At 33.6% G+C, this 10,100-nt stretch overlaps 2 protein-coding genes across 2 annotated transcripts; both read right to left on the bottom strand.

Annotated features, from left to right (window-relative positions):
- Positions 1–314: 314 nt before the first annotated feature.
- On the bottom strand, positions 315–4,820 carry LOC106745268. The gene is made up of 5 exons (XM_014620720.1): positions 4,594–4,820; positions 2,938–3,276; positions 2,668–2,869; positions 1,696–1,851; positions 315–1,506 (listed from the first exon to the last, which is right to left on the bottom strand). Exons 1-5 carry the CDS (start codon positions 4,818–4,820, stop codon positions 1,459–1,461), a joined length of 972 nt encoding a protein of 323 aa, XP_014476206.1. The 3' UTR covers positions 315–1,458.
- Positions 4,821–6,847: 2,027 nt separating this feature from the next.
- Positions 6,848–9,598, bottom strand: LOC106745267. Its single transcript, XM_014620719.1, has 5 exons — positions 9,354–9,598; positions 7,942–8,283; positions 7,279–7,480; positions 7,016–7,171; positions 6,848–6,904 (listed from the first exon to the last, which is right to left on the bottom strand). Exons 1-5 carry the CDS (start codon positions 9,596–9,598, stop codon positions 6,848–6,850), a joined length of 1,002 nt encoding a protein of 333 aa, XP_014476205.1.
- Positions 9,599–10,100: the final 502 nt, after the last annotated feature.

The following is a 10,100-nucleotide window of genomic DNA, read 5'->3' as shown; positions in this document are numbered from 1 at the left end:
TCTACAATTTGAAGACCCAGTCTCCAATTTAAACAAAAATTCAACGTTTCTTTCTGTAAAAATTATTTTTTTATTATCAGTAAAGTTGTGCTTGTTGTTAATAAATAAATGTTCTAATCTTTTCAGTATGTTGTTGCAATTTCAGTCTTAAAAGATATCTTATTCTACGTACAGGTGTATGTTAGAAAAAATAGTTAGAAACATAGATAGTTTACATATTTTTGAGGCTCCCTTATTTGATTATCATGTTTGTATAATAACAATGATATTTATCAAGATTGTAGCAAAACATATCAAAATTCGGAAAAGTCCTTATTCTACATAATTACCAAAATATCACATATATTATGTGCATTCTGTCAAATAAATACCGGGAAGTATTCATTTCAAAAGCCCGCGTAAAAAATATGAAAACAAATTTTTTGCTGTAAGTTGACACCAATGTACCTAATTGTCACTCAGAGTTTTGGCGCCATCTGTCAACCAGTTTGTTTACAGCTATTAGTTTTGTTAATCGACCTCAAGTGTACTCTGTGATTTTTTAAATGGATAAAAATATCGAACACAGAGTTTGCCTCAAATTTTGTGTCGCCAACGAAATTTCTTGTGCTGATTAATTGAAAATGTTGGAGAAGGCCTGATCTACGGTGAGTCAGCTTTATCGAAAGTACGAGCATACGTGTGGGACAAAGTATTCAAAGAAGACCGAAAGGTTGTTCGAAAATCAAAGTCAATGTTGACTGTTTTCTTTGACTATCGTGGTGTTGTCTATTCGAAATTCCTTGTGAAGGGGCAAACAGTCAATAAACAATATTATCTGAGCGTTATGAGGCGTTTGAGAGAGAATGTTCGCCGGAAAAGGCCAGATTTGTGAAAGAACAATTCTTTTGCACTATAAGTCACGGATTTTGCACCACGATAATACGTCGCCCTACACATCGACTCTTATACGTGAATTTTTGATTAAATACTCAACGAATGTCATCGATCGAGCACAGTATTTGCCAGATATGGCCCCGTGTGACTTTTTCCAAACTAAAATTACCATTTCATGGAAGACGTTTTGAGTCCATTGAAACCATAACACAAAATTTGCAGAAGGAGCTGCAGATCATATCGAAAATTGCTTATAAGAAATGTTTCGACGACTGGATTATTCGCTGGTATAAGTGTATCGCATCAAATGGGGCCTATTTTGAAGGCGACAAAATAAATTGGGATAATTAAATCAATATTTTGTTTTATTGAACAATTTTCGGTATTTACTTGACAGAATGTATATGTAAATATATTATCTATATAATCTATTGATCGTTCATCATAACAGTAAATTTGTACATCATCGTAATGGACTTTTTTCTACAGATATGTTACTTTTAATTTGAGCTCTAAACCATTATCTTTACGCTCATTGAATCTTATAAGATAAACATATTTTGCATAATATGCAATTTTATCTTACGTAAGTTGAAGTACGTTATATATCGAATACGATGCCTTAAGGAGCTGCAAAATATATATATGAGTATGACTAAATTTTTCTTGAACAGATTTGATAACATATGTAGTAGCGATCGGCTTCGTCGGAAAAAAATAATATAATAAAATATAGAAACATATAGAAATTATATATGTCTTGTATAAAAATCTATTGACAAAGTCGATCACTGCCGTAAAATTAGATTTATTTCTAACCTTTCCGAAAGACTCGAGGTTCATCGTAAGAATATGTGCACTGGAAAACTCGATAGGTATCAAAGAACGATTCATAATCATTACCAGATCTTCCTTCGTTTTCTTATCTAACGCCAGCCAATCCATGCCGAAAATCTGATCAGAAAGTTGAACGCTCTGCAATAGAAGTTGCAAGACGAACATTAATCGGCATGATTACAATATAACACACTTATTTATAACTAGAAATTATTATAGTCAAAAATTATAATACAAATGTAACACTGAAAAATTGTAGTCAAAAAATTATAGTAAAAAATGATTTTGAAGATAAAAAAGAAAATTCTGCCATGTCATTTTGTTTTTTTCGACCCCACATTCTGTTTTGTTTTACTAGAATTTCATCATCACGATTCGTTAATACACTAACTGTCGTGTTGATTTCCACAGGATGAAACCCGTTGAATAATTTTTTATATATGATTATGTATACAATATGTCCATATATAAAAATATATAATTATATATGTGATTATATATGATTACATATATGTGTGATTATATTATTATATATAAACATATATAAATCGTTATATATATTTATATATGATCATATACTAACCATCATCATATCCATAATTATATACTAACCGTATAACCCTATACTAACTGTATCGTCACTTCACATATAATTATATATTTTTATATATAGACAAATGTCACATACACATGATGCCTTATACATAATTATATATAATTATATATGAAAAATTTCTTAACAGGATTTACAAAAATTTAATTGATGACTGAATTACCAAAGATAAGGTGAATAAGTGTAATGTAATTTCATATATGTATTTTTTACTTGGATTCAATAGCCACATATATAATTTTTCTAAATACAGTTAATTATACTTTATACGTGACTGATTGAAATGCCATAATGTCATAATCACTGGTGACCGTCATGGCATTCAATGTGTTAAATGATACCTTTAATTTCACTTTGTTCCCGTACCAACAGTAAATGAGAATTTGTATTAACATACAATTTGTGTACAACGCTAATTGAATATACTTCGGATTTAATTCCGCCTTCGCAAGTCGATATAAATTAGAGCACACTACCAGTGTGCTCAATATGAATTGTATGGCGATGGTGATTCTAAATTTTTCATTCATCTCCTGTGCGAGCCTACGAGAGAAAAATATCTTTAAGGCATCGCCGAATTAAAATACGTAATTTTTTATACGAAAACTGACTTGTAGATGCGATTGTGCAGTTGCACGCATTCGCCGAAATCGCTTTGGTTGCGCAAAGATTTCTTCAGCCGGCATTCTAAGATTTCAATCTGACAACAGATGTGCATTAACAATCCGCAGACTATGTTGTCGTAAGCAACGTTCATGAAGGATGATATCGTCAGACTTATTAATTGATGGAAGTACGTGATGTAAAATAGATATGTATCAGAGGTGTAGTCGTATGGCAACCACACCCTGTAGGTTAAATTTCCCTTTCGAAATTTTGTTAACAAGGATGTTAGAGTCATGCTCCCGCACGTCACTTCAACCATCAATAGGTACATTATAGCGTGTTTCCTACAAAACGTTTACGACAGTTGTAACAGTTAATAAAGTTGATTTATTCGATGTTTAAAAAAACAATGAAACCAAAAGAAAGGAAGAAAACAAAAATGATAGGAAATAATTATAAAGGCTAGCGAGAGAGAATATAAGAATTCTCCGACCATTGTGTCCATTTACTTTTTATTTTATTAGCTTTTACTTTTTTTTTGGATCGTGACTATTTGCACATAGATAGAAGAATACGACCTGTCACCGAGCAATGCATAATCGTACTACTTCCCAGGACCAGCAGCTCCCGAGGATGTTTCACTTTTCTGTTATCTCGCGTTACTAAGACACGAAGGAAACATGACCATGTAGTAAGGCTATAACGCGCGTGCCTAGCGATCTCCGACACGCTGTTGTCGGCTGATCAGAGACAATCGCCTCTCGTGAGCGACAACACGGAACACGTGATTCGCACGCATCACAGCTGTGCCGTGTGACTCGCAACACCATTTCTTTGCTTGCGAGGCATAGAAAAAAAAGTTTCTTGTGGAGTATTATAATTGAGGATGAAAAATGGATTTATTTCGACAACCCTCAACGCAGAAAATCATGGGTTGATCCTGGCCAACCATTAACATCTACGCCAAAACGGAATATCCATGGTCACAAAGCCATGCTGTGTATCTGGTGGGATATAGATTATTTTTAAAACCCAAGGAAACGAGCACTGACGAATGTTGCCAACAATAACTGGAGCGTTTGAACGATAATTTAATGGAAAAAAAGCCGTCAGTAGCATCAAATCGGCGCAAGGTGATCCTGCTGCACGATAACGCTCGACCCCACGTTTGCAGTGAAAAAAAAACACTAATGGAATGGGAGGTTCTCCCTCACCCAGCGTATTCTCCGGACCTTGCTCCAAGTAATTATCACTTGTTTCGGTCGATGCAACACGTCTTAGAAAATACACACTTCTGTAATTACGAGGAAGTCCAAAAATGGGTACATAAATGGATAGCATCAAAAGACAGTGTATTCTTTCGACGTAGGATTCAGCTTTTGCCAAAGAGGTGGGAGAAAATAGTAACAACCGAGGGAAAAAATACTTTGATTAAAGTAACCCAACAAATTTTTATAAAATATATGCTTAAAGAATATATATATGCTTAAAGAACGAAAAAATACAGCAGGTTCCAATGCAACCACCTAATATTTAATTTTTTGGGGTTCTTCAATCAGAGCTATATAAAGAATATTATTATTACTTACATAAAGAATATTAATAAAAGGTTTTATTAATAAATATAAATATTTACTCCATCAGTGTTTCCTGGTACTTACTGTATTAAATTATTGAATTTCTGCCGAATCTCGATTTCATCCGGTTCCAGCGGCCTAAACGGCTTTTCCACCAATGCATCTGTGAACATCTTGATATTATGACGATTTAGCAACAGTTCGAACATCTTGCAGAAAGCCAAAATCACAGGTATCATAACGTATAAATTGTCCGTGAAGTCGTCAGAATTGTCGACGGTTAGAATAATGTCCATGAATTGCGGTACCATAGATGCGAACAGTATTAAGATCACAATAATTGTATATATATTATACACTATTCGTTTGTAAAAGGTAGACCAGGAATTCGGTGACCAGCAGCCGACGATTGTAAGGGTTATTAACTGAAATTGCATGACTCGCATTTTGTCGTCTTCTTTAAGGCTTTAACGTCAAACGGAATGCTTATAGTATCACACACGCATCCTTTTATACACGAGACATTTTGTTAAATGTTATATGTGCACATTAAGTCTCAATAAAGCCTTAATATTCAGCAGATCGAAATTCATTTGTCTTTCTAATCGTTCTTTAAGATCGTACTTGAATGTAAGTACCTATAAATTATTACTGTTGATTATTCCGTTAATCTATCATCTTCCCAAGCAGCACGTACGTAGGTAGCTATTTATATTTTTGGCCTTGGTGGTAGTAAGTGTTGCCAGGCGCCATCTGACGTTGTCATTGGAAACTTGACATTGTTGAACATAAGAACACATTGTCATTTGAGCGCGGTTTGTGTTGTTTACAGTGAATTGAAAAATTCATGTCGGGCAAAAAATGGAATTAACTCGTGAATATTTTCGTGCGATTATTTTTCATAACTTTCGACGTGGATTATCAAAACAAGAGTGCATCGATGAACTTAATTCTTTATATAGCGAGAAAGCACCATCCTACAGCATTGTAAAAAACTGGTATAACGAATTCAATTGTGGCCGACGTTCGCTCCAGGATGAATTCCGTGAAGGTCCTCCGAAATCGGTTGTTGTGTCAGAAAATATCGATACTGTGCGTGAACTAATAAAGCAAGATAGTCATGTGACATATTGTGAGATTGAGGCATCTTTGGACATTAGTATGACAAGTACGTATATACGTATATAACATATAATAACATATGCAGACAAAACTCGTAATAAAAAAAATATATAATATATAGAATTAAGAAATAAATATATCGAGTTCTGTCACATGCAAGATACGCGACGCTTTGTCCGTGGTTGTCTTTCCGTCAATAGCATCGTAAAAAACACGATTTCACAAGACTCTGGTAAACCATATAATTTCTATAACCATATAGTGTACGGCTTCCTGATGACAACATTGTTGGTCTAGCTTCCCCTTCGAGCGCAACAGCTACGCAATTATCGCAATACGAAACTCGCAATGTCGCGTCCCCCACATAATGATCCTTTCATGCAGCGGCATATGAGATCGTCTCTAAATGCAAATTTTATACGATAGTATATTCGAACGAAACGGTGAAACAAACGTTAACGGAAAACTAAAATCAAATATATATCGTAGACCGCAAATTACATTTTATACTTTATAAAATCTTGACAAGAGCTTATACATTCGCTTGATAAATATTTAGTTTGTCATTGTCACCAACTGTACGACTTTGTTACCGTTTGTCTCGAACCCGATTCAGAATAACTTCATTTCCAACATCGATTCGAACATACATACGTAAGTACATGTCCGCAGAAAATATGGCACTTGAGTAAACAAACACAAGAAACTTCTTAGTTATAGTAAATTGATTAATACTGTTTTGCTATCTCATAATATATGCTATAAACTTGTAAAAAACGTAATGGACTTTTGTTTAACTATTTCATATATAAGTACACAACGAATAAAATTTAATTTTCCTAACTGTACGTAAGTATATGTTCGCCACTATATATGTATATTTTATAACTATAACTAATATTAGAAAACATCACAGCAATTTGTCTCTAATTTTCTAATTATTTCCCTAATTATTTTTTACTTATGTTGTCTACACCTGTTTCAATAAATTGTAAGCCGAGTGTTAATTAATATTAATTAAACGGAACGTGTTAATTAACTTACCGGTCAAATTAATTACCTAAATCCTTCTAAGTAATTGCTGTTTATTCATGCGAACGTACACACAGATATACACTGTGAATTTAGTATTATATATATATATATTTCATAACTACCAACTAACATTAGAAACCATCACAGCAATTTCCTAATTATTTTCCTAATTAATTTTTACTCACGTCACTTGTACTTGTTTCAGTAAATTATAAGCCGAGTACGATATCTTCAGTATCTGTAGCATATATACACAGATGCATGTACAATCTATTTCATGAACTTCGTAAGTGTTCAAACTAAGCTAAACTGTTATATGAAAGATTAGCGAATTTATTTTCTTACTAACCCCAACGAAAGAGTCGAGATTCATGGAAAGGATGTAAGCGCTGGTGAATTCTATGGGCGTTAACGCGCGATTCATAATTAATAACAGACTTCTCTTGTGACTTCCGTCTAGTACTAGCCAATCTATTGCGAAAATGCTATGGAGTAACTGGGCGCTCTGTATTAAACAATCGTAAAAAGTCTCATTAATCTTTTAGCCTTCTTTGACTGATCGTGTGATTTGATTATTGAAAAAATAGACATGTGACGTTGACACGTGCTCACCTTTAGCTTCACTTCGTTTCCATACCAACAATAGATAAAAATCTGTGTTAACATACAGGACATATACAATAGTAACGGAAGGATCGTGCTGAACGACGTTGTTTTAGTCATTTGATACAAATTGGAGCACACCACCATCGTACTCACTGCGAATTGCATGGCGATAGTCATTCTGAATTCGCTGTTCAATCGTAATGCATATCTATAAGAAAATACAATAAACGTGAGATGATAATATCGCGTTTTATGACGTTGTTTTGACTAAATTAGTTAGAGGAATCGGGACAATATATTTTCCTGGAAAAAAAAACAAACAAAAAAATACAAAATTCGAATCACAGAGATAATGTATGTCTATTGAACAATCTGAAAAATTTAGGTACACGATGAAGACGCACGTAAGTTAACAGTTAATTCTATGCCGATAGCACCAGTTCGGGGACGCTCGAGTTTCTTCAGTCGAGCCAATGTGCCAATATATGGCTTTGTTTTATAATTTTATCACTATAATTGTTAAAAAAACAAATTTAATTAGTTACAACATTTTCTCATATTGGTTATTCTAATAAGTACGTAGAAAAATAGCGGCAATAAAGTGTTAATCAAGTCGCCCTGAACTAGAAAAATGGATTTTTTCCCCAATAATAATATGAAACAACTAACTTAAATATATTGTCGTGATGACGTACACAGTCACGAAGAATCAAGTTCGGATTGTCCGACACTTCGCTTAAACGGCGTTCCAAGATCTCCATTTGGCAGCAAATGTGCAGTAACAATCCGCAAATGAGACTGTCACACGCCACGTTGACAAGAGACCCCGCTGTAAGGCTAATGAGTTGGTGTGCGTACGTGATACAAAATATGAAGGTGGACGAATAATAGTCGTACGGTAACCACGCCCTATATGTCAATTTTCCTTTCCTGAACTCGGTGAATAAAGACGACAGAGTGATGCACGCGCATGTAGTTTCCACCAGAATCGTGTAGCAGAGGGTATTGTTTCTGTAAAGCGGCTATGAAGCTTCTTACGCTCGCTTGAATAATTTAGTTGAAAAAAATGCAAAGAGATGTTATATTAGCAAGCTATTCCCATAAAAAAAAATTAGTTAAACATATATAAGTATATCGATATAACGATTAGTGGTGTTGTGATATCATGAAAGTATTGATGCTAATATTGAAACAAGTATCCAATCAAGAATATCGATATTATTAGTGATACTATTATCAGAACAAAAATATCGATAAAGATACTTCTACCAGAAAATAATAATATTAATATATATTATAATATGATTATTATGCGTAAATGTATGTAACCCTTAAAAGTAACTTGCGAGACAAACACTTCCCTGATTTTTATATTTTCTCTAATTTTAAGTTTTTTTAAGTTTCAATACCAGTATCGATATTGATATTTTTGTTCTGATACTAGTATCACTAATAATATCGATATTCTTGATTATATATCCGTTTCAATCTTTTGTACTAGATTTCCTACGATTTATGATCTAAAATCCTTAAAAAGGTATTAAGGCTATGACTATCTTTGTTTAATAATACTAGAATCGAGAAATCGCATGCCAAAAATTATTGCGGTATACGCGGAAATAAAACAATATACACACAAAATGACACTCGTGATCGAACTCGCACACTTGTAAGAATGCCCGAACGTTTTCCTTTTACTTCAACAATCCATAAGTAACCGTAAAATTAACGTAACAGAAATTATAAGAAAAAATAGGTTAAAAAAACAGGTTAAAATTTAAGTTGCATATTACACTATTTTTCATGAAGCAAAAATACATATCTTGAAAATCGACTCAATAAAAAATTATAAAAAATGATATCAAAAAATATCGAAAATAGCATTGATATAGATACGAATATCAAAAGAAAATATCGATACGAAAATATCTGGTATTGAAAAAAAAATATCAATTACAGTATTATATCAGTATCACAACATCTTTAGCAACGATAACATGACAATAACGAATCATCAAATAATCATTGTGCTTGTTATCGAGCTCCGTTTCATATGACTTTTTACTCTCTGTGCTACTTACTGTATAAGTTTATCGAATTTGTATCGTATTTTCATTTCTTCGTCCTTCGATGGTTTGTAAGGTTTCTCAGTAAGCACATTGGTCAATGTGTCGATGTTATCGCGATTCATCAGAAGACTAAGCATTTTGGAGCACGAAACTACTGACGCCAATGTGGCGTAAAAATTCTCCGTAAAATCGTCGGGATTGTCGACATTCCAAATAATATCCAAAAATTGTGACACCAGAAAAGTGTACAGTAACATGATCAGGAAAATCGTGTACGCGTTGTAAGTTATGCGCATATATTGCGAAGACCACGACTCCGGTCGCCAGCATCCGACGATCGTGAGAAGTTTAAAAGTGAATTGCAGCACGCGCATTCTTCTATTTTACACGTTATTATCGATATTCTCTTCAATTCATTGGGACGTCGATTATAGAAAAAGTAGAAGCAGAGAGTATAACTGTAACTTTATGAACGAACTTCAAATTTTATATAAACATTTTTTTACACCCGTATAATTCGTTTCACCTAGATCTCCTCACGTTACATTTACGATCATGCGAAATAGATCAAACTGTTCGTGTAATAACACGTAAAATTTTTCAGGAACTCTTGCTTCACTAAAGATGTCTAGAGGTGTCTAGAGGTCTAAAGATGGTCTAGAGATTTATTAGCATCTTTATTATTAGATGAAAAATCGAGAAATGACGGACGAGCGAATAATTGACGATCGAGGAACGTTCGCCGCGAATTTTTCCTGA

The sequence above is a fragment of the Dinoponera quadriceps genome, unplaced genomic scaffold (assembly GCF_001313825.1).
Source record: "Dinoponera quadriceps isolate SergipeBrazil2010 unplaced genomic scaffold, ASM131382v1 scaffold1527, whole genome shotgun sequence".
In the NCBI taxonomy this organism is placed as follows: domain Eukaryota; kingdom Metazoa; phylum Arthropoda; class Insecta; order Hymenoptera; family Formicidae; genus Dinoponera; species Dinoponera quadriceps.
Note: the sequence above shows the minus strand (reverse complement) of the source record. Positions and strands in the feature narration are given on the sequence as shown.

Bases quoted from the DNA above. Each gene is read 5' to 3' on its own strand.
- LOC106745268 (XM_014620720.1), bottom strand. From the start codon at position 4,820: ATGGTACCGCAATTCATGGACATTATTCTAACCGTCGACAATTCTGAC. The intron at 2,870-2,937 runs GTCAGTTTTCGT...TTTCTCTCGTAG, and splicing joins CTGCACAATCGCATCTACAA to GCTCGCACAGGAGATGAATG. The intron at 1,852-2,667 runs GTATCATTTAAC...CTTCTATTGCAG, and splicing joins GGAACAAAGTGAAATTAAAG to AGCGTTCAACTTTCTGATCA.
- LOC106745267 (XM_014620719.1), bottom strand. From the start codon at position 9,598: ATGTTACTGTACACTTTTCTGGTGTCACAATTTTTGGATATTATTTGG. The intron at 7,481-7,941 runs GTTAGTTGTTTC...ATTTTCTTATAG, and splicing joins CATCACGACAATATATTTAA to ATATGCATTACGATTGAACA. The intron at 7,172-7,278 runs GTGAGCACGTGT...TGTTTAATACAG, and splicing joins GAAACGAAGTGAAGCTAAAG to AGCGCCCAGTTACTCCATAG.